This window comes from Hemiscyllium ocellatum, chromosome 36, assembly GCF_020745735.1.
Source record: "Hemiscyllium ocellatum isolate sHemOce1 chromosome 36, sHemOce1.pat.X.cur, whole genome shotgun sequence".
Taxonomy (NCBI): domain Eukaryota; kingdom Metazoa; phylum Chordata; class Chondrichthyes; order Orectolobiformes; family Hemiscylliidae; genus Hemiscyllium; species Hemiscyllium ocellatum.
This window is the reverse complement of record NC_083436.1, coordinates 28,107,499-28,131,061: the sequence shown is the minus strand read 5'-3', so window position 1 is coordinate 28,131,061 and position 23,563 is coordinate 28,107,499. Positions and strand designations below refer to the sequence as shown.

Below are 23,563 nucleotides of genomic sequence, written 5' to 3'. Positions count from 1 at the left end.
TAAAGTATATTTTTGAGATAAAATGATCCAGTGAGGCTTGAGGCTGACAGTGCAGCCTTTAAGCTTGGCTTGATTATGCCGAGATGTCAGTGCCTGATAGAGCTCCAGCAGAACGCCTCAGAATTGAGAACGCGAATGCTCCCCACATTTCGGAAATGTATAATTTTTAGAGATTTATAGAAGCGGCAGCTTTACTGTGTTGAGTAACCTTTCAGAATGTTCCCTGCTGTATCACAATACTATGATATGGAATCCTCAATGTGTTACAGGTCATGTGAACATTTACAAGGACAGTCACTTTGATATGAAAGCTATAGTTGAAATTCTACTTGTGTTCTAAATCAAAAAGTAATTTTAATGAAATTTCTCTGAAATTAAAGAGCCTGAATATCACTTGACTTCTTCACTTTTCCTATTGTAACTGGAATGTGGCCTTTGGTGGAACAGCCATTTTTAACTTTTTGCTCAATTCTATCCAGCCGTTCTGTTGATCTCCTCCGAAAGAATCCCCATGAAAATTGCTGAGTAACATTGACACAAATTCAAAAGTGCTTTGTGCTTTCAAACATTTCCATATACTCTATCCACATGTAACTTAAATATTTCTTTTACAGAATGTGCAAAACAAACTAAAGAACTCATTTTGGAAATGAAGGGAAGACACGGTACTTTGAGGAAACAACTTGAAGAGACAGAAAGAGATGAGAAAATGAATCTAACAGAGCAGGCAAAACAAATGTTTACTCCAACTGAATTTATTCAGGTCAGACAATAACATATTCATGAGATGAATTTGTTGGACATAATCGTTGGAGTTAACACGTTGGGCTCAATCAATGTTTTCAGCATGAGAGAGTAAATTTTTTGTAATAAATCTAATCACGGGCTCCATAAGGGTTCCTCTTCAGCAAATGTACCCATCGATTTCCTGTTTTGATTAAGCACCATCTAGGAAGGTCAGTGTTCCATTTACAAAAATTAATTCTTCAGCATTCCGATTCTGGTGATCAGATCCTTCTGTAATGAAACCAAGTCCTCCAGCATTACATGGCGTTGGGACCAGAGTGGAATTCCCTGCGCCATAAGCTAAAGCTTTATTGAGCTTGATTCTTGAGAACAAAATTATTGAAATCTCCCAGGATGTGGCAGACACTGGAAAACAGAAGAGGGAGCGAATTACTGCAGATGCTGAAAACAGTACTGAAAACAAATGTTGGAAATCACAGCAGGTCAGGCAGCATCAGTGGAGAGACAGCAAGCTAATATTTTTAGTCTAGATGACTTTTCATTAGAGCTGACGTGAAATGTCTGATGGGGGAAAGTGAGGACTGCAGATGTTGGAGATCAGCGTCAAAAAGTGTGGTGCTGGAAGCGCACAGCCAAGGGGCAGGAGAATTGAAATTGAAGAGTTATCTTGACTCGAAACATTAGCTTGCTCTCTCTCCATGGATGCTACCTGAATCACTGAAATAGGCACTGGTCTATCTTCAACAGTAGCTCAACTGTTTGAAGACTTCAGGAAGATTTCATGGAAAACATTTGCCCTTTGTTTTACCATTGCGCTCCAACTATACCTGGATCTACATGAAGATTACATTGTTGAAAAAAGAGCTTTACAATTTTTGCTGTTGTGTAGGTTGCAGAGAAGGCTCTGCATGAGCTGCATTTAGTTCTGCCCAATTCCTGAAAGGGGTCCCTAAGCAGCCACTTGGCCTCTTGTTAACATGTGGAGCAGATGCCAATTTTAAGGGAACTGCTGACATGCCTGAATGTTATCTGATTCCAATATTGCTCTAGAAGCATTGGCATTGTTTTTGGACACAATGTATATACTTCCTGGGAATTTGATCATGCTGACCCCTGTTTCATACTGATAGAACTCACACAATGTCAACCAGTTTCTTCCTTCCTATTCTGTAAATTTCCTCCCTGGTGTAAAGTTTTCTATATGAGGAGTTCTGTTGATTAATGTTCAGTCACTTGTACAAAGAGTCCAAGTATCTGAGCATTAAAAAGCCTATTGACAGACCACCAGATAGATTAAGTTGTAGCTGGGGAAGTTTCAGTCATACTTTTTTTTTTAACTGAATTCGATTGTAATCCTGCACGCCTCTGTGTTTTGACACAAGAGAAACAACATGCTAGAGAAAGTGGATGATGAGTTAACATAATAAAGCAAAGAAGTGTGGATGCTGGAAGTCAGAAACATGCAAAAACATAAATTGCTGGAGAAACTCAGCAGGCCAGGCAGCATCTGTGAAGAGAAAATAGAAAGTTAACATTTCAAGTCCAGTAACCCTTCTTCAGAATTGACCACAAATGCTGCCAGACCTGCTGAGTTTCTCCAGCAGTTTCTGTTTTTGTGAATGTTTGGTTTGTTATTCTTCCCTTCATGCTGAATTTGGATATTTCAGAAAGAGATTTTTATTTTTGTGTCTCTGTGAAAATGTTATGACAAATGTGCTGTGCTACATTTTTCTCTCTGTAAATCTTCAGAATAATGTCTCCTTCAGCTATTTAATTCTTTGTGCATTCTAAAATTAATTAGAACAGATTATGAGCAGATTGAATGAAGACATTTCACTTGTTTATTGATCGCTTGACATAACGTAATATAGTTGTGAATTTTATAGAGTTATCATGAGCTCGCAGAGAGACACAGACAGACCCGCTATGACATTGAGGACAAAGAGGATCGTAATGATGTCAAGGCAATTACTAAGCTGTGGAAGGTAAGGATCCATCAAATCTATTTCATAGATTACCCCTAAATAGATTTCAGTTTTTGACACATTTTACAAAAAAAATTAAAAGGTTTTATTCTGCTGACTGAAACTTAAGGAGTGCAAAGTTTCAATAGCATTCCAGTGCTGCGATAGGCTTTTCCTGATTTAGAGCAAAGGATTTAATGATGTACCATTTCTTGTTCGGTCATGACCTTTATAGCCACAATTTATAAGTTTAACACTGATTAAGTGCTTATGGACTGATAGTACATTTACTAATGGTATAATAGGTTTTGAAAATCCACAATGGGCCACTCCTCCCTGTAATTGGTAAGTTACACCCTTTACAAACCTTCACCATCAATTTTGCAGCTGAAATTGAATATGCATGTGGTTTCTGACTTATGTTTACCTTAGAAACATTCGTACTTAGGAACAAGATACCATATTACTATTAATTTTAAGGATCTGATAGGTGAGTGTTCACCCGTGCTTATGAATAGGTATTGTAATCGATTGTGTTCTGACTTGTGTACAAATTGACTCACAAACATACTCATGAACAGAATCCATTTGTAAGCCAGGGATTGCCTGTAGCATCAGATCTGGATGCATAACCAAAAATGCTTCATGAACATGAAAACATATAGAATTGTTTTACTTAGTTATTACCAACCAGTCCTCCCTTAAATTTGTGGTTCCACTCCTGAAAATCTTGATTTTAAATGAATGGACTTAAGTGATTCAGGGATTCCTGTAGAAATCAAAGATAAACTTGAGGTTAGGTTCCTTCGGGCATTCCCTTGCCCAGAAAAATAAATGTACAAGTTGCAATACAAGACCATGCATGTACAGCACTGAGCATTCCTAACTGAAATAACTTACAAAATAAAATATAGAATAAATGCAATACATTGGCCAAGGGGAAGCAATGTGTTGCTGGAAAAGCGCAGCAGGTCAGGCAGCATCCAAGGAACAGGAGATTCGACGTTTCGGGCATAAGCCCTTCTTCAGGAATCTGAAGAAGGGCTGATGCCCGAAACGTCGAATCTCCTGTTCCTTGGATGTGCTGCCTGACCTGCTGCGCTTTTCCAGCAACACATTTTCAGCTCTGATCTCCAGCATCTGCAGACCTCACTTTCTCCTCAAGGGGAAGCAATGCCAGGAGGCAAGCTGAACAAGGGTAGCACAGAAAGAAATGCTGTGGGATGGGGGGAAAAGGCAGCATTGAGGGGATAGACAACATCTGGAAGTAACAACAGTGAAACGGAAATGATCTAATTTAAAGAAACAACTCAAAGAAAATCATTGAGATTCAAATGAATTGACTTGAAGTGGAGCAGCACAAAATTGAGGATGACCTGTATTTGTACTTTTCCAGATGAGGATTGTCTATTCAAGGAAGTGAGATGTTTTGTTTTTGTTCCCTGGAAAAATTGAATGTTTTGATGGTGACTTAAAAGTAGAGTTTTGTGGAAAGTATAGCTGCCTTAACTCCAAGAGTCACAGAATCATGAAAGTTTATAGCATGAAAAAGGCAATTCATCCCATCATATCTAGGTCTGGCTCCTGTTGAAGCAATCTAATGTCAATCTTACGTCCCTGTTCTTTTCCTTACTTGTCAAACAGATTTGTGTAACATTATGCAGCAGTGTGATATTTCCATGTACTTTACCAGCCGGCCATCCTTCTGGTTGAGTGTGTCTGACAGTTTATTGCAACATCTGCTGTAGTATGCAAAGTCCCATTCTGTAGTCCTGCATCATTAGATGAAGATTGCTTCAATTTATTTCACCTTAGCTATCATAATCAGGAATCTGGGGAGACTTGCCTATATCACGAATACTCAATTTTTCGAGGTGAGGAAACTGCGTATAAACTGGTGTGTCGCACAGTCCTTAACTTAACCAATTATTTTCAAGCCTGCATTCAAAATATTTGTCATGTGTGAGTAAAGTGAAATCATAAATTTGAAATGTATTGGGATAATTTTCTAATTTTTTGCCTTCATTGAGAAGTCTCCTACACTAGTATCACACATCATAAATCCAGATGTTGTACATGATTTCCATATTTATTTTGTTCAGAAGTTTGTACACAACACTTTTCCATGCTTTGCATGCTTCTAGTGGGTGAGGCTATTCACTAACAGCATGAATTGAAAATAAATCCTTTTTAGTTACATGAGGCTTGGACAGGGTAGATTTCACTTTGCAAACATTTGAGTTGAAAATTATTCTTCGGTGTTTTTCTCGTTGGTTTCAACTGCAGAAAATTGAAACTGCTGTTATCTTACTAAAGTAGATACATAGCAAAATAAGAACTGCTGTATCATACAGAATCTGCATTCTACATCATCACGGACTCTGGACATACTGATTGAGGAGCTCTTCACAGAAACCCTCCCAAAACTAGCCAGTGTATCATTATCTGCAATGGAATCTCTAAGAAGCCGTCTGCTGCAAGACCTAACGGCAAGAAAAAAGGCAGCAGCAGCAGAAAGAAAACAACATTTGAAACAGTTTCAAGAAGAACTGGCCCAAGTGAAACAGGTATGCAAAATAAATTATTGGTAGTCCCTTTTTTGTTTCGTAATTCTCTTCCATTCTATTTTGCCCATTTCCACATGTCAAATGTTGATCTGGTGATCAAATGTTGATCTGGTGACCAGTATTCAGGTTATTAATTATTTGGCCAGGTACTTGAATTAGTTAGAGATTAAATGGTTAATGAGGAAAGTGTATGAGGAAAGCTAGCTAGAAATGTAAAAGGGTGTAACAAGAGTTTCTACGGGTAACTAAAAAGTGAAAAGGGAAATATTTTTGTCCTGTAAAGAATGAAAATGGTGAGTAAATACATAATGAAGAAATGTCAGATTAAATTAATTAGTGTTTTGCTTCTGTTTTTGCTATAGAGGGTACAAAAAATATCTCGGTAATAGCTGTCATCATGACACGGAAGGAAGAGAAAACCTTTGTCAAGTTAGCATTGCTAGGGAAGCAATGCTGAACCAATAAATGGGGCTGCAGGCTGACAGGTCCTTGGGTTCTGATGGATTTCATCCTAAGGTCTTAAAAGAGGCAGCTAATGAGGTAGCAGATGTATTGGTTTTAATTTTCCAAAGTTCACTAGATTCTAGAACTAGCAATGAATTCTTCTGTTCAAGAAGAAAGGGAGGTGGTTAAAAAGGAAACTAACAGCCAGTAAGGTGGATATCTGTCATGGAGAAGATGTTAGAATTGTTATGATCCTAGATGATGTTATTACTGGTCATGTCAGATTCCTGACACAAATCTGGGTTTATGGATCATGTTTTGTTCATTTTAATGTGGTGGTGTTCCACTCAAATGCAGACATGCAATGTTGTAGATTATTTGAGCAATAACTCAATATTTATTACACAAATGAAATGAAGATAACAAAGAATAAACCAAACTCTTCACATAGAAAGACAGTTAAGGATTTCAAAACACAGTAAAAAATATAGTCCCAACACTATAATTTTACAGAACTCGAACACCAGAGAATTCTCCATCTTATTGTATCTATAGGTTTGATTTAACAGTTTCTTCCAATTCCCAGTGTTTGATCACCTCTTCCTTGATTATTCTCACAACTGAGCTGAGTCTTTCTCAGCTTCAAATAACCCATTCAGAGTGCTAATCAAATACTTCTAATCTGGAATTTCAACTGAAATATTAAACTGAGGTAATGTATTTCCTAACCACTCTAAACTAACACGTTTCTTCAAAGAGGAACTTCAATCAGTACTTCTGCAAATTGACTCAAAAAAGCTTTCTAAGCTGAGGGGCTTTCCACTAAGCAAAATAAATAATTTCTTTTTTTTAAATGAAAGCAAGCTAATCATTCTAGGGTCTCTCTCTCTCTCTCTCTCTCTTTCTTTCTCTCTGTCATTTATATTGGTTTATTCAAAGTGATCATGAAGAGTCAACATGGTTTTGTGTTTAAACAATTTACTATTGTTCTTTGAAGGTGTAACAAATGCTGTGGAAAAACGATAGCCTGTAGATTAACTGCATTTGGATTTGACCAGATTTCACATCAAAAGTTATTGTGTAAAGTAGAAGCAGTTGGTATGGGGGATAACCTATTGTATGGTTGGCAGAAAATAAGGAGTATGACATTTTTTATGATTGACTGAAGTCTTATTAACAACTTAGATGAAAGAAGCAAAGGCATAGTAGATAATTTGCTGCTAATACAATGATAGGAACGTATGATGTGAAGAGACATGAGGAGGTAGCAGTATTCGAGGTGCAGAGTGATCTAGGTTTTCTAGTGAATGAGTCGAAAGAAAGTTAGCATGCAAGTATAACAAGTAATCATTAGAGTTAATGGAACGCTATCCTTTATTACTAGAGGAACTGATCAAAATAACGATGTTATGCTTCAGTTATTTCGGACATTGATGAAACACTATTTTGAATATTGTGTACAGTTTTGGTCTCTTTATTTAGGGAAAGTTGTAAATAAATTGAAGATGTTTCAAAGGAGGTTTACTAGATTGATACCTAGAATTAGCAGCTGGTCTTACGAGGAAAGATTGGACAGACTGGGTTTGTTTTCAATGGAGATTAGAATAGTGAAGTGTCACTTGATTGAAAGATATAACATCCTAAATTCTTTTGACAAGGTGAATGTGAAATTGATATTTCTTCATGGGGGTTAGTGTAGAATCAAGGGCAGAACCAGCAGAACTGTTTTAAAATTAGGACAGGGATTGGAAGAATTTTTTCTTTGTGAGTTTGCACTATGGAACTCGCTAAGGGGAAAGATTTAAAAGGGACCTAAGTGGCAACTTTTATACGCAGAAGGTGGTGAATGTATGGAATGACCTGCCTGAGGAATTGGTGGAGGCTGGTACAATTACAACATTTAAAAGGCATCTGGATGGGTATATGAATAGGAAGGATTTAAAGGGTGTCAGGCCAAGTACTGGCAAATGGGACAAGATTTGTTTTGGATATCTGGTCAGCATGGGAGAGTTGGACCAAAGATTTTATTTCCATGCTGTACACCTCTCTGACCTCAGAAGACAGTGGAAACAGCATAATTGAAAAGTTTTAATGGGGAGATAGATAACTTTTGATTTCTTTGCTGATCAAAAATATATCAGGAGTAGATGGAAATGTGTCACAAAGTCACATAAACAGGTCAGCCATGACCACCTTGAATGCTAAAGTGGACTCAGGCAGCTGAGATTTTAGTTGAGATTTATGTATTTGTATAGGTGGGTACTCATTTTGAAAGTACAGATTTTGTGTGAAAATTCCATCTCTCAATGCAAAAACTAGGAATGGATGGATGAGAAAGTAATCAACTCGGTGAAACAGAAATATCTGGTCGATAAGCAGGAGAAGATCATTCAAGGATTCCTACTGAGGCAGAGTGACCTAGATGAGAAGTAAGTATGAATTATTTAATGGTGACCAAATTGGAAAGTTACTCATGCCTTTATGTGGTTCAATTAAACTATTCCTCTATATTTTCATTATTCATTTACTTTTGTTTCCTTGAATGTTCTGCCCTTCGCTTAAAAGTGCAGAGATCTGGCTGATGTCAGCTATGACCATTTTGTCTTATGCAACTCTGCCATATTAGGGGATACAATTAGTTGCTTAAGCAATCTAAGTGTTTTGTTTTTCTTTCCCAGATTTGCTTATTTTTATAAGATCATAATGTATAGGAGCAGAAGTAGCCCATTTATCGCATCGAGTTGTTCAAGGAGATCGTGGCTAATCTGATAATCCCCAACTTCACTTTCCTACTTTTTCCTCATATTCTTCGATTCTGTTACTGATTTAAAAATCTGTCTATCTCAGCCTTTAATGTATTTAACAGTGGAGCTTCTATGGCACTCTGCTATTTTGAAAAAAAAATTCCATGGATGATGCCTTATTCTGAAATTAAGCCCACTAGCCCTACATTCTCCCACAAGGAGAAACAACTTGTCAGTGTTTACCTTGTCAAGCCCCCTAAGAATCTTAAATGTTTCAGAAAGATTGCCAATCATCCTTCTAAACTCCAGTGAGATTAGGCGCAAACTAGGGGAAATGTTAGTGCTAAATCGCACTAAGGTGGCTACTTATGTTTGCTCCCCATACAAATTAACTTATCTGAATCACCTCATGAGAACCTAGTTTTAGCTGGTTCTTAGTTAAGGTGATCTTTCAAGCAAGCAAACCTGTGCTTAAGGCTGGCATCTATAAATGTTAAACTACATATTTTAATTTAATTACAACTACTAAGTAACTTAGGCTTGTACAAAATACAAAATCAGTATATTTCTTACCCAATGATGCACACACAGGGTCTTGCTGGGATGCTGTTTCAAAATGGCATGCCTCTCTGTCCAAGAACTTGTTTGTTTATTTCGGATTTAGACCACAAGTGTTAGCATCAATGCAAGTCTTCATAATTAAGTTTGATACCATTATTCTCTCACTTGCAATGAACTTGCAAGCAGGAATCTTTGGATTTAATCTTGTGTTCCTTTGATTTTAGCTTAGAACTGCTGGGATCAGAGCCTTTAGTATTGGCTAAAACTCAAGACAGGAGGTGTGTACCTTTAAAAAAAGCAAAATACAGTGGATGCTGGGAGTGCATAGAATCATGCAGCATGGAAACAGAGCTTCAGTCCAACTAGTCCATGTCGACTATGTTCCCAAACTAAACTAGCCCCACTGGAGTCTAAATTTGGCCCATATCCCTCCAAACCTATCCTATTCAAATCTCTTTTAAATGTTGTAACTATAGCCACATCCACCACTTCCTCATTCCACACAATAACCACTCTCTGCGTAAAAAGAAATGCTCCTTATGTCCTTTTTAAAACTTCCTTCTCTCACTTAAAAGCATACCCACACCCAAGGGAAAAGATCTTTGCTATACACCGTATCTATGTTCCTCATGATTTTATAAACCTTTATAATGTCACCCCTCTGCCTCTGACTCTCCAATGGAATAGATCCCAGCCTTTCTAACCTCTCCTTATAACTCAAACTTTCAACTCCGGGCAATAGCCTGTAAATCTTTTCTGATTCCTCTCTAATTTAATAACATCCTTCCTATAGCAGGGCAACCAGCACTTTGCACAGTACTCCAGAAGAGGCCTCACCAACATCCTGTACAACCTCAGCATCATGTCCCAACTCCTGTACTCAGAGGTCTGAGCAATGAAGGCAAACATGCTAAACACCGTCTTAACCACCCTGTTACATGTGATGCAAATTTAAAAGAATTGCGTACCTGAACTCCTCGGTCTCTCTGATCTACAACCCTACCCAGGGATCTACTATTAATTTTATAACTCCTTCCCTTTTTTGTTTTATGAAAATGCAATACCTCACATTTACCCAAATTAAACTCCATTTGCCACTCCTCAGCCCATTGACCCAGATGATCAAGATCTCTTTGTAATCGTTTACAACCTACTTTGTTGTCCACTATACCACCATAACAAGACTCATATCAAATTCAAACATTTAATTCTATTACTTTGTCTAGAAATGCTGCCAGACCTGCTAAATTTTTCCAGCACCTTCTTCTTTTAATTTTGGGTATGGACTGAGTCACCTTGTGCTAAACAGGACAATGCGTTTACTTTCTAAATCATTGCTGAAGCTGTCTACTAGACTCTAACAATAAATGGCAAAGTTTATCTGCTTCCTCATTATGGACACATACAAATCCTAGTTCTATTCAATTGCCCCTGTGTGCCCAAGGCATTGGAGACCCTGAGGTGCTAAGAACCAAGCATTGTCTGAATAATCTGTGTATGTGATCACTTTTTGCACTTACTCATTCTTCCAGGGTTTCTGAAGGCATTATTCTGGAGCATCAGGTAGCTTTACAACCCATGGTTAGGCAGCTAACTCTGAGGCACTTCAGTCTCATGATACTCAAAGAAATGAAGCTTTTCAAGGCAAAATGTCTACTCAATGAACTTGAGGAACAACGGATGAAGGAACCCCCTATTTGGGATCAGTTTGAGGATGGAAACATGAAGCTACAGGATAATGAGGTACAGAAATAATCTGTCGAGAGTGTGGTGCTAGAAAAGCACAGCCGGTCAGGCAGCACCTGAGGAGCAGGAGAATCGATGTTCCGGGCATAAGCCCTTCATCAGCCCTGACCTGCTGTGCTTTTTTAGCACCACACACTCAACTCTGATCTCTAGCATCTGAGTCCTCACTTTCTCCACGCAAATAATACGCACCATCTGTTTGCCAAAGTTAATGATAATAAATAATCACCACTGACAGTTGAGCTTTAGTTTTCTAGATTTACTTGTCAGTAATGTAACATTTAAGGTTAACAGGTCGTAGATATAGAAGAAGGGTTTTATTGTATGTGTGTTTGGATTAGGGAAAGGCAAATCATTCATTATATCTCTTCAAATGTCTGCCTTTGACAGTTGTTTTGGATTTTGTTTATATTTCAAAAGATATCCAAATTCTCAGAAGAACAGCGGAAGCTGTGGAAAAAGGCTGAAATATTCGTTCACCAACAGCTGGCTGCAGAATCTCAGGTTTTCATGGCTCTTTTACAGCAGCACATGGCACAGGAGATTGGCCGTGCTCTTACCCATCAAGCCAGAGTGCACTCACTCAAGCAAAACCATGACGACAACAGGCAGAAACTTAAGGTGATATTCGTTAGAAGCTAACGTAGCCTTGCATAATTGGTCTCAAATTTCAATTCCTATAAACCAATTCAATGAAAATTCATACAGTGGACTGGTTAACACAGCTCAAGAATAGATATTTGCATTTTGCATTCCTTATTTCAGCCTGGAGTCATCACCTTGATAATGATTTGGGGTTATACTAGACTATCACAAAAATGAGTGTTTTGTGAATATTTGCATACTGGCTCACATGTTTCAGTATACAATCTTCTATTTTAAGAATTAAAATTTAACCAGTGGAAATGAGATAAATGAAATTAGTGCAAGCCTGCAGTCTATTATACTTAAAAGGTTGGGGTCATCTTGACTTTAGCAATTAACAACTCAAAAGGTAATGATATAAAACAACATGTGGATTTATGCAGTTACAGAACTGGTGATATGAAGTCTGCAATCTGCAATAATTACAATCCATAGAGATGCTTTTGTTTTGTGAGTTGGAATTAAATTAGTTCCAACATGTGTGTTGAACCCAGATGATTATAAAACCCATTTATTTAATCAGATCTAAACAGAAATTTTAAACAAAGGAATAATTTATCTAAAGGTCAGTTTGAGAACACTTTAGACCAGGCTATGTCAACATTTATATGAGTGGAGCTTTGGAGGTAGTCTGTTTTAAATTTATTTGGGTCCTTTAGTTTCACTTTGAATCTTGGGTGATTTGTAGCCCACTAATGAGTAGCCATAGTACATGGCAGTTAGGTAGACCTGGATTGTAAGCAGAGTAGAACCCTGAGATCAGCGTTCACCTTGCGAAATATGGGTGAGTCTTAATCTCTGCTTACACTTTATGAAGGAACAGAAACTGGAATATTGCCTAGGATGAAAGTTTTCGGAGAATCTAGAGTGGTCCTCCACAGAGTCTTGTGAAAAAGAAAGTAATCAGCTGGAAAGTATTCAGAAAATAACCAGAACAAGGGACAAGCTATCCAAGTCAAGAGAGGGTAAATGAAGAGGGTACCCCTGATAATCACTGCAGGTGAGGAGAATTCTGCAGAGGACTGTGGCAAACATCTGGGTGGTCCCTACGGAAATAAAGGTCTTTTAGCTTGATGTATCTTATAAAGGCATTATTGGGGAATGTAAGAATTAAACAGAGCGCACGTACGTAATTGTGAGCCATAATGTTAGTAGTGGTCATTTCATTTACTTTTCTACACATTACAATTAGAGCATAGAACAATACAACACAGAACAGGCCCTTCGGCTCTCAAATGTTGCACCGACCTGTAAACTAATCCAAGCCCACCCCCCTACACTATCCCATCATCATCCATATGCTTATCCAAGGATTGTTTAAATCTCCCTAATGTGGCTGAGCTAACTACATTGGCAGGCAGGGCATTCCATGCCCTTACCACTCTGAGTAAAGAACCTACCTCTGACATCTATCACCTCTCCATTTGCAGCTATGCCCCCTCATACAAGCTGACGTCATCATCCTAGGAAAAAGATTTTCAGTGTCAACCTATCTAATCCTTTGACCAGCTTATATGTCTCTATCAAATCCCCTCTTAGCCGTCTTCTTTTGAATGAGAACAGACCCAAGTCTCTCAACCTTTCCACATAAGGCATTCGCTCCAGACCAGGCAACATCCTGGCAAATTGCGTCTGCACCTTTTCCAATGCTTCCACATCCTTCCTGTAAAGGGGCAACCAGAACTGTACACAATATTCCAAGTGCGACCACACCAGCATTTTGTACAGTTGCAGCATGACATTGCACCTCTGGAACTCAATCCCTCCACTAATAAAACTTAACACATTGTGCTATTAAGACATACAAACAACCTGGTGGCAACTTTCAAGGATCTATGTACATGGACTCCAAGATCCCTCTGCACATCCACACAACCAAGAATCTTTCCATTGATTCAGTATTCTGCCTTCCTGTTATTCGTCCCAAAGTGAATCACCTTGTTTTGTTTAGAAATGTGAAACCTTATAGCAGAGGCTAAAACTGGTTGTTTGGAATTTTTAAAAAATGTTAACACTTTTTAAGTAGGCCATAACAATAGAGAAATAAATTTACCCTTAATGGAATAAGTGCAGCAGTTTAGAGTTGGACTAATGCATATGGAGATACAGTCTCTTTGTTTTTGTTATATTGCCTGAAATAGTGCACTAGATACAGTAGAGGGTGCTCTTCTGCATTAAACATACCAAGGGTAATTCTACACAAAAAAAGGAAAAGAACTGCGGATGGTGGAAATCAGAAACAAAAACAGACATTACTGGAAAAACTCATCAGGTCTTGCAACATCTGTGGAGAGAAAGCAGAGTTGACCTTTTAGCTCTAGGGAACCTTCTTCAGGACTCATTAATTCTACCTTTGGTGATAGTGAGATGAGTGATATTGGAATAGTCTCTCACTATACATCGTGTCCAATTGGAAAAGCAAGGGAGATATGTTGAGAGTTACCAGTTTGATGTTATCCATTTTACATGATTAGCAAAAGCTAAGTTCATTCCCACTCCATTTTGATGTCAAATCAATGTGCTACAGAATCTTCATCTTGAATCCATCATACTGAAGGATGGTGAAAACATAACAAAATTGTCTTCCACGCCTGACACTTCAACTTTGTTTGGATCTAGGTAGAGACCAGTATCTTTTAGGAAGAAATTTAAATTCCTAATCATTAACTTAGAAAAATATTTTATATGATTTGACATGTTTAACAAAAACCTTTATGGTACAGGAGTTAATTAACGAAAGCACCACTAGCTTAACATTATATTGTGTAAACAGATACACTTTACAGAGTTTGAATTTTACTTCCATCCAAGAGTTCCCCTACACTCTGCAGGAACTTCTTAGTTCTGGACCCAGGATCTGCCATAGCTGTCTTTACTTAGCTCTTCCATTGTGTTCCAGCTGTACTCCATGATGCAAGATTTCCTGGATCCTTTAACTAGCATCTAGCTAGAAAAGCCTCCTTTGTTACCTCACAGTTATAGACTCCTCAGATCAAGCACTGGGGCTAACTGCATTCGTTATGGCTTCAGATCTGAAAATACCTTTGGTTTCTGAAAACCTTTTGCTGCTAGTCCACAGCTCTTTTGAAATCACAACTGGTGACAGTTTTCTCTATTCTGATCCTAGCAGTTAACACAAATCAACTGTCTTTTCTGTCAAAATCACAGGAACAGCACCAAAACTTTAGTCCCATTCACATCCCTTAGCTTTATATAGTAATAGGACACATCTGGGATTTTCAATATATATATATAAGCTTGTCAGCTTTACCTTCAATGTGCACATTTGAGTATTTGGGACCCATATGAATAAGTTCCAACTTTCATTGCAAAAAATATGGACTTTCTGTCTCCACCAAAATGTAGAGAAAAAGTTGTGCATTTTTTATATTTTGCTGTCAGTGCTTCTTTGATCTGGGGATATTACGCACATAATTCAAACCTCACCGATTTATGCCAAAAATTTAAAGGCTTTTTTGAGGAGCTTTGAGGCTACCCATCTCCTGCAGAAAAAAACACTATAATCTGAGGCATGAATGCAAATACCCCTTACCACTATCCCACAAATAAAAAAAGATTTTCCTTTGAATTTCTAATCACATTAGAGTGTCTACTGGCTTATCAAGTGTCTTCAATTTTCTTATATTTGAACATTTCTCATCTTCAACCTAGAAGTTATATTCTAAAACATACAAATGATATTTTTTAACAACAGTCAGAGAATTTGAGGGCAGAGGTCTGTGGGCCATGAGAAATTTTTGTTTATGAAAGGTTTCATTGCCAGAATCACAACTCTGGAAAACTTACCCTGATGTCTCAATAAATTCTTCAGGTTCTGGATGTAAGTTAGCTCGTTGAGCTGGAAGGTTTGTTTTCAGTCGTTTTTCACCGTACTAGGTAACATCATCAGTGAGCCTCTGGTGAAGCACTGGTGGTTTGGCCTGCTTTTTGTTTATGTGTTTAGGCTTCTTTGGGCTGGTGATGTCATTTCCTCTGGTGATGCCATTTCCTGTTCTTTTCCTCAGGGGTGGTAAATGGGATCCAAGTCAATGCGTTTGTTGATAGAGTTCTGGTTGGATTGCCATGCTTCTAGGAATTCTCAGTTTGGCTTGTTCTAGGATGGATGTGTTGTCCCAGTCAAAGTGGTGTCCTTCCTCATCTGTATGTAATGATACTAGTGAGAGTGGGTCATGTCTTTTTGTGTCTAGTTGATGTTCATGTATCCTGGTGGCTAGTTTTCTGCCTGTTTGTCTAATGTAGTGTTTGTTACAGATCTTGCAAGGTATTTTGTACATGGCATTAGTTTTGTTTGTTGTCATTTATAGGGTCCTTCAAATGTGTTGGTGGGTTTGTGGGCTACCATGATGCTAAGAAATCTGAATAGTCTGGCAGTCATTTCTGAGATGTCTTTGTCTTTGATTAAGGGGAGAGTGGCTAGGGTTTCTGGACACATTTTGTCTGCTTGAACTTAATGACGTGAAACTACCTTACTAATTTTGTCATCAAAGTTTGACTTTCCATAGATATTTATAATTAATTTTTTGAATCTCAATGTTAAATATCAAGGTGTATTTAAAATTAAGCTAATGCACTGACATTGTGACATTGTGTGGAATTGTTTTTTCTATAATATTTAAGGCATAATTATACAAATATTAACTTGCAAACATTCAATTTCTTTGAAGAATCTATTAATGGAGAGAGCAACTGAAAGTGTCTATGTGACAATGGAAGGCATAACCAATCTAATCCAGAACTATTACCAGAAGATAGAAGAAATCATGGATGTGTATCGAAAAGACAAAAAGATTCAGCTGAGTATCCTGCAAGGTCTTGATACTTTTCCATTCTTCCTATAGTTTTATGTGGGTGGGGTTTTTTCATGGGATATGGGTGTCACTGGCTGGGAGAGAATTTATTGCCTATTCCTAAATTCCCTTGAACCGAGTGGTTAGCTAGGGCTATTTCAGAGAGCATTTAATGGTCAATGACATTGCTCTGGATCAGGGGTTGCATGTAGGCCAGACCAGGTAAGGATGCCGATTTTCTTTCATAAAATATATTGTTAAACCAGGCAAACAACACTTGAAACGTGGCTGCTATTAGGCTAGTTTGTAATTCCAAACTTTTAATTAAATTTGAACTTTTCTGTCTACCATTTCAGAACATTAGACTTAGGCTCTGGATTTCTGCACTATCACTGCACCACAACTTCTCTTAGTCACAATGATTTTCAAAATAGATTTGTAGTATTTTGAGACACATGTTCTCCCTATAGTGGTCAGGTTTAACTGAGAACATGTTGACTGTCCACAGTGAATCACTGGAAATAAGCAGACATTATTAATGATAATGTTAAGAAAGCAAAGACAATGGTATTTCCATTTGATTTTTAAAATTTACATTTTTGTTCAGTTCATGATATATGTTTTGAAAAATTTCAGGTATAATATGTTCGGTCGAGTGAATGACTGCAATATGTTGAAAATGTAACCAATTCGTTTAGTCAATATCAATTAAATTGTTAGCTGCAGGACCAATCCTACATTAGAACAGTTTAGCAATGTGTTAGTGTTATATCACTTGCATATTAGTTCTCAAATTTGGACTTTCAGTAGAGTTGTGGACACATTATACTGCTTCAGTAGTTTTGTTGATAAAAAGAGCTGCACCTGTTATGATAGATTTTCATCTTGTGCTTATCAGGACAATTCACAAGAAATACCAATGTAAAGAAAAGAAATAATTCATACTTGGGATATTTTGTGACAGAAGTTGCCATGTCAATACAAGTTATTGTTGTGTAGACATTTGTTCACAAAGGAAAAGGAAATTATGCCTTTACACAATCGATATGATGTTCAGTATTTCATATTTTGTAGTGGAGTCTTTTATTGGTGTTTGCAATTGTGATGTTGTGAGAGTTGAAATTTTAAGTGATGTGTGTTGTTTAAACAGAAACGTTTAAAAGACAAAAACTCAGCAAGGAAGAAGCTTTGGAAGACAACCTGAACACAGACTTAGTCAGTGTGAAAGCAAATCCGCTTCTGCCCAGAAAAATTCAGCACCAGTGAGTAAAAGTTTAGATTGTGATCTTTCACTGAGATTTTAACAGTGGGAAAATTAGGGCTAAACCATTTGGAAACTACACTAGCTGTGCAATATTGCATGGTTTGGTGTGTTTAGTTGATTTCATTCTTAAAGAGCCAGCATGTTTTTTTTTAAGGTGAATTTTGAGATAAGGCAATTATGATCTGGTATGATGTGGTCTCCTCTACATCAGGGAGACAGGACGACTTCTTGCAGATCTTTTCAGGGAACATCTCTGGGACACCCGCACCCTCCAACCCCATCGCCCTGTGGCTGAACACTTCAACTCCCCCTCCCACTCTGTCAAGGACATATAGGTCCTGGGCTTCCTCCACCACCAAACTGTTACCACCTGATGCCTGGAGGCGGAGCGCCTCACATTCCGCCTTAGGACCCTGCCACCACATGGGATAAATGTGGATTTCAACAGCTTCCTCATTTCCCCTCCCCCCACATTATCCCAAGTCCCAAGTTGGCACTGCCCTCTGGACCCGTCATCACTGCCCCCTCTGACCTATCACCTTCTCCCTCACCTTTATCCACGTATTGCTTTCCCAGCTACCTCCCCCCAACCCCAACCCCCTCCCATTTATCTCTCAGCCCCAACCCAAAAGTCACATTCCTGATGAAGGGCTTTTGCCTGAAACGTCAGGTCACCTGCTCGGATGCTGCCTGACCTGCTGTGCTTTTTCAGCACCACACTCTCTACTCTGGTATTATATCAGTGCTGATAATAACATAAAATTTGGAAATGGAAATAATCTAGTGTTATGGTGCATTTTTGTCACCACTTGTTCTGTTTGGTTTGAATTTCTGTAGTTATTTATCTGATTTAACTTATTCATTTCCAAGGAATGTAGAGAGAGTTTCTGAATTCAAACAATTTATTTATAGAAGTGTAAAATTTTGTACAACTTATTGAAATTAAGACACCATGGTTCTGATTTTCTTTCTCTATCCATGTCACTGAATTGGGAGAAATCTCAGCTCCACAAACAAGACTATTAAAAGTGGCTACCCGTATTTCGATTTTTGATATAGATTTGAGGATTAATTAAACTGGCAGTCTGCCCAGGTCCCTGGGGAAAGTCATTTCCGCCACCTCCAAACAGACCCCACCACCAAGGATATATTTCCCTCCCCATCCCTGTCAGCATTCCGGAAAGACCACTCACTCCGCAACACCTTCGTCAGATCCACACCCCCCACCAACCCAACCTCCACTCCCGGCACCTTCCCCTGCAACCGCAAGAAGTGCAAAACTTGCGCCCACACCTCCCCCCTTACTTCCCTTCAAGGCCCTATGGGATCCTTCCATATCCATCAGAAATTCACCTGCACCTCCACACACATCATTTACTGCGTCCGCTGCACCCGATGTGGCCTCCTATACATTGGGGAGACAGGTCGCCTACTTGCGGAACGTTTCAGAGAACACCTCTGGGACACCTGCACCAACCAACCCAACTGTCCCGTGGCTGAACACTTTAACTCCCCCTCCCACTCTGCCAAGGGCATGCAGGTCCTTGGCCTCCTCCATCGCCAGACCATGGCAACACGACGGCTGGAGGAAGAGCACCTCATCTTCTGCCTAGGAACCCTCCAACCACAAGGGATGAATGCAGATTTCTCCAGCTTTCTCATTTCCCCTCCCCCCACCTTTTCTCAGTCCCAACCCTCAGACTCAGCACTGTCTTCTTGACCTGCAATCTTCTTCCTGACCTCTCCGCCCCCACCCCTCTCCAGCCTATCACCCTCACCTTAACCTCCTTCCACCTATCACATTCCCAACGCCCCTCCCCCAAATCCCTCCTCCCTACCTTTTATCAGGCACACCCTCCTCATTCCTGAAGAAGGGCTTATGCCTTTAGGAAATCAACAGGCACAGGGCCCAGAAAAAACATATTTAAACTGACTGCTGGATTAGAGCTGAAAGAATTTTGTTTTCAAAGCTAAAACAAACCAGTCAGTCCCCGTGAAATAATTCACAGTATCATAGAATCTGTACAGCGTGGAAGCGGGTAAGTTGACCCATTGAGTCCACACCAACTTTCTGAAGAACACCACAGCTCGATCCATTCCCCTACCCTATTCCTGTAACCCTGCTTTTCCCAGGGCTAATCCACCTGGTTGCACATCCCTGGATACTTATGGGCAACTTAGCATAGCCAGTCCACCTAACCTGTACATCTTTGGACGGTGGGAGGAAACCAGAACACTCAGGAAACGCAGACACTGGGAGAATGTGCAAACTCCACACAGACAGTTACTCAGGTCTCTGGCACTGTGAGGGAGCAGTGCTAACCACTGAGCCACTCTGCCATTCTGACACCTAGAAAGCTTTCAGTAAAATTTGGGAATTTTTTTGAGAAATTGGAGAATCTGGGGCTGCTGGAAGAAGGTGAAATGGAAGAAGATGAGCATTCATCGTTTTGTTTTGCATTAAAGAGAAATTAAGAAAAAAAATTACAGCTAATGAAGACTGAGTAAACTTAATAATATTGAAAATCCTTAGAAAAAGAGTCAGTGACATTATGTACCAGCATTTCCTCCCAGTTAAATTGAATTAGTTGTTGCTAATAGCTGAATGAAGAGTAATTTTGTGTTCATCACTCTATAATATATGCATCTGATTATTCTGAACAATTCTAACATGTTAGTATGCTGGATTTCATCAACGTATGCTTATATAGCAGTATCTTCTTGCATTCAGACATTTAATAATGTTAAAGACTTTAGGTAGTATAAGCTATTGTATACTTCAGAGATAGTTGCTGTGAGCATCACTATCCTATCACTATATAGCCTAATAGATAAAGCTGTACAATTCATTTAACAGAAACTGGGAGAGTAGAGCATTTAACTTCAATATAAGTGTTTCTGTCTCTATCTTTGAGAACAGATTGGTGCTATGGCAGAAAAGAACTATATCCAAGTTGTTGCTTGAAGAGGAGACAAATATGGAGTTCCTTACGCAGAGGACAGTGCTGCTTCATCAGCTGAAGGAGCAGGTTGATTCACGCTTAAAGGTGTAAAACAGTGGTCATCATAAACAAAGTAGCAATTCTGTGTTATTGGTTTATTAATGCTTCTGTAAGGCATTCATTGCCCACTGTTTTTGTGCAGACATTAAGCAATTTAAAATAAGACTAATACGCATTAAAATCTTGGCTATCTTAAGAAATTCAGCTCAGTAGTTTTTAGGTGTTGTATGTAAAAACAACCAGTGAAATTGAAAGAAAAAGGTAATCAGCAATATGGTGCATCAGCAGCTTGAATTTATTAAGTTGCTCCTCAGCTAGTTAACAAAAACAGATAGCTAACAACAGTATTATTACAAATTCTGCAGGACTAATACTTGTGGCTTTCCAAATGAAATTTAATCAGGTATAACTGACAGGATGAAATTAACAAATCAGATCCACCCATAACTTATAGCCTAGTTTAGCTTAAGTTGTACAAATCAGAAGGTTTTTTAAAAACACTTACACCACTATATGTGCTGAACTAGATCAATGGAAATCAATTAGATCAACAGAGACAGAAATGTGACAATTCGAAGAGTTGACGCAAATTACGAAAAGGGCAATTCAATTGAATAGTCTTCTGCTCTCTCTTTAGATTGACGACTTCTGCAAATACACTTGTCGGCACTGGATGTTGATGTGATGGGTCTATTTTTGGTTCTAGAATCAAATGGAACTTTCAAAATAGCCAAGACTGTGCCATTGATTTTGATATTAATGCCTGTTCCATCTTCACCTTATTTCAGTATAGGAATGTGAGGAGGTCACTTGCCTTGCTTGAAAAGGAAGTGGTATGTGGAATAGGGCAAAGGTGTGGCACAGTGGGTAGCATCATTGCCTGTAAGCAGTGGATTTAGGTTCCACTCTCAGACATGATGGTTAAGGAAGGTACATTCATAATGCTGTCAAGCAGTTTGAATATCAACTTGTAAATATTTCCAACACAAGCCACCACTGTCAGTAGGAGCAGACGAGATTCCTGGTCAGCATGCTACTGCAAGAAACTACAGCTTCTACCATTGTTATTCAAAACTCCACTCTACAACATGCATGTAGGAATATATGTTGCCATAGCAACTTTAGGTTTCTTGCAAGGCCATTCGGATGGATAGTCTGTGGATCAGAGATTGCCTACAGCACATGGTTCAGACCTAATTCCATCTGTGCCAGACTGGGAACTTGCCTCTGTACCCTATCCATATGAAGCTCTTGGTGCTGTGGATCAGATCTGCCACCAGGCAGAGAACTGAACAAGACATCAAGACAAAGCTGGGGTGTTGTGGTTCATCAAAGGCATACATCTGCTCTACTTAAACCTTTTAAAGCAAAATGTATCCACGCCTGAAAAACAAATTTTCATTCTGCATAAAGCAGCCCAGTTGTTCAGGGTGGCCTTGCATTTCTTGAGAGGCCCTTATCATTTACTAATGCTCATACTTTCTAGGGGCTTATAGGGAATTGGGTGTTTTATAGACATTGTTTGCATATCAGGCATAACCCTTTTGTTTCCTCTTCCGACTGGAAAATAGGCAGTTTCAAATGCCAGTATTTTAATTTTTTATCTTGCAATATTAGATTGAGCAACAGAACAATTTTGTTGCGTTTCAATACTTGGAACTGTAATACAGCAGTTTTTCCTCACAATTTCAATGTTAACGTGTCATTTAATGACATTGCATGAATTTTTATTTTTTATAAAGACATGAAATGTTTGAATTGGGGAATGGAAGAGATTCTATTGAAGCCTAGTATTAAAGCTCCTATATTTCTGCAAAAACTTCAGAAGAACTGCCCTATTGTTCTAGACTGACAGTTTTTGCATTTGCCACAATACTTATTCTGGAATCTGAATGAAATTGTTAATGCAGTGCCATTTGATACCAAGTTAGTGATTGTTTTAAATTCTTATTCGGATTTCACATAGGAAAGGTTTGTCCTTTGGTAACATACTTTCTGTTTCTAAATTCACCTTTTAGGTGGCAGAAAAGAAATTCATGTCACAACTTGCTGCTTTAGCAAGAGTTCCCAAAGCTGATTGGAAGACGCTGGAGAAGAAATTCCTTTCAGGTAGTTACCAATTCTAATTTTATTTAAATGTTTAAAATCTCAAGAGTTCTGGACCTTCTTTGAGTTGAGATTGACACTAACTAAATGCAGAGATTCAAGAACAAATGAAAATCACAGTTGCTTCATTCTCAATATATAGCCAGGCACTTTCTTACCTTCTGCTTCTGTATAGGAAGTTGTATTTGTTATTTAGCAACTTATTCCATTTTACTTAATATCCTATGTGTGTGTATATGGCATGTGATGTGCTAAATTATATGTTGCGGAATGTGATCTGCTATTTTTTTTTCTGTCCTACGCCTATCACATTTCTAAACTGATGTGCAGATCAGATGAATTGGCTATGCTAAAATTGCCCATAGTGCTAGGTGCATTAGTCAGAGGGAAATGGGTCTGGGTGGGTTACTCTTCGGAGGGTCGCTGTGGGCTGGTTGGGCCCGAAGGGCTTTTTTCCACACTGTAAGTAATCTAATCTAATCATTTATTCTCAATGTAAAATGTTTGTACTTTTCCAAACAGGACCGACAAGTGGAAGATGTAAAAGGAACCCAAAGGTTACCTATTTTTGCAAACAACTGAGTGAAACCACATAAAAACGGCAATGGGATTATGCTGTCTGACCATTGTGCAATATTACAGTATGCTAATGGTTCCACTCTCAACTTTTATACCAGTGGCTGTGACCAACATTAGTTTTATTTTCATACTGGATCACACATTCACAAATTGTTATGGGACAGAAGGAGACCAATCAGCCCATCATGTCTGCACTGGCACTCTGACTTAGTGTCAAACTCCTTCCAAGCCTTGCACGTCAATTCTCTACAATAATTATCTAATACCATCCTGAATGGCTCAATTGAACCTCCCTCTGTCATATTTCCAGGCAGCGCATTCGGAATCTCCATGGAAACATTTCTCATCCCATAATTGTTTCTTTTATAAATCATTTTAAAATTGTG

General features: G+C 38.6%; 1 protein-coding gene across 2 annotated transcripts in view; it reads left to right on the top strand.

Moving 5' to 3' along the window:
* The window catches only part of LOC132833313 (evC complex member EVC-like), a 47,294-nt gene extending 23,731 nt beyond the window's left edge, over nucleotides 1-23,563 (top strand). The window contains exons 10-20 of one of the 2 annotated variants that reach the window (XM_060851483.1): nucleotides 615-763; nucleotides 2,634-2,732; nucleotides 5,066-5,278; nucleotides 8,042-8,151; nucleotides 10,560-10,770; nucleotides 11,194-11,394; nucleotides 16,104-16,248; nucleotides 17,377-17,488; nucleotides 20,411-20,519; nucleotides 22,511-22,601; nucleotides 23,121-23,563. In XM_060851483.1, the coding sequence (XP_060707466.1) occupies nucleotides 615-763; nucleotides 2,634-2,732; nucleotides 5,066-5,278; nucleotides 8,042-8,151; nucleotides 10,560-10,770; nucleotides 11,194-11,394; nucleotides 16,104-16,248; nucleotides 17,377-17,488; nucleotides 20,411-20,519; nucleotides 22,511-22,601; nucleotides 23,121-23,194 (1,514 nt within the window). In that variant the 3' untranslated portion in view covers nucleotides 23,195-23,563. Of the gene's footprint in view, nucleotides 1-614; nucleotides 764-2,633; nucleotides 2,733-5,065; nucleotides 5,279-8,041; nucleotides 8,152-10,559; nucleotides 10,771-11,193; nucleotides 11,395-16,103; nucleotides 16,249-17,376; nucleotides 17,489-20,410; nucleotides 20,538-22,510; nucleotides 22,602-23,120 lie in introns of both variants that reach the window. The other variant, XM_060851482.1, reaches the window with a different exon arrangement.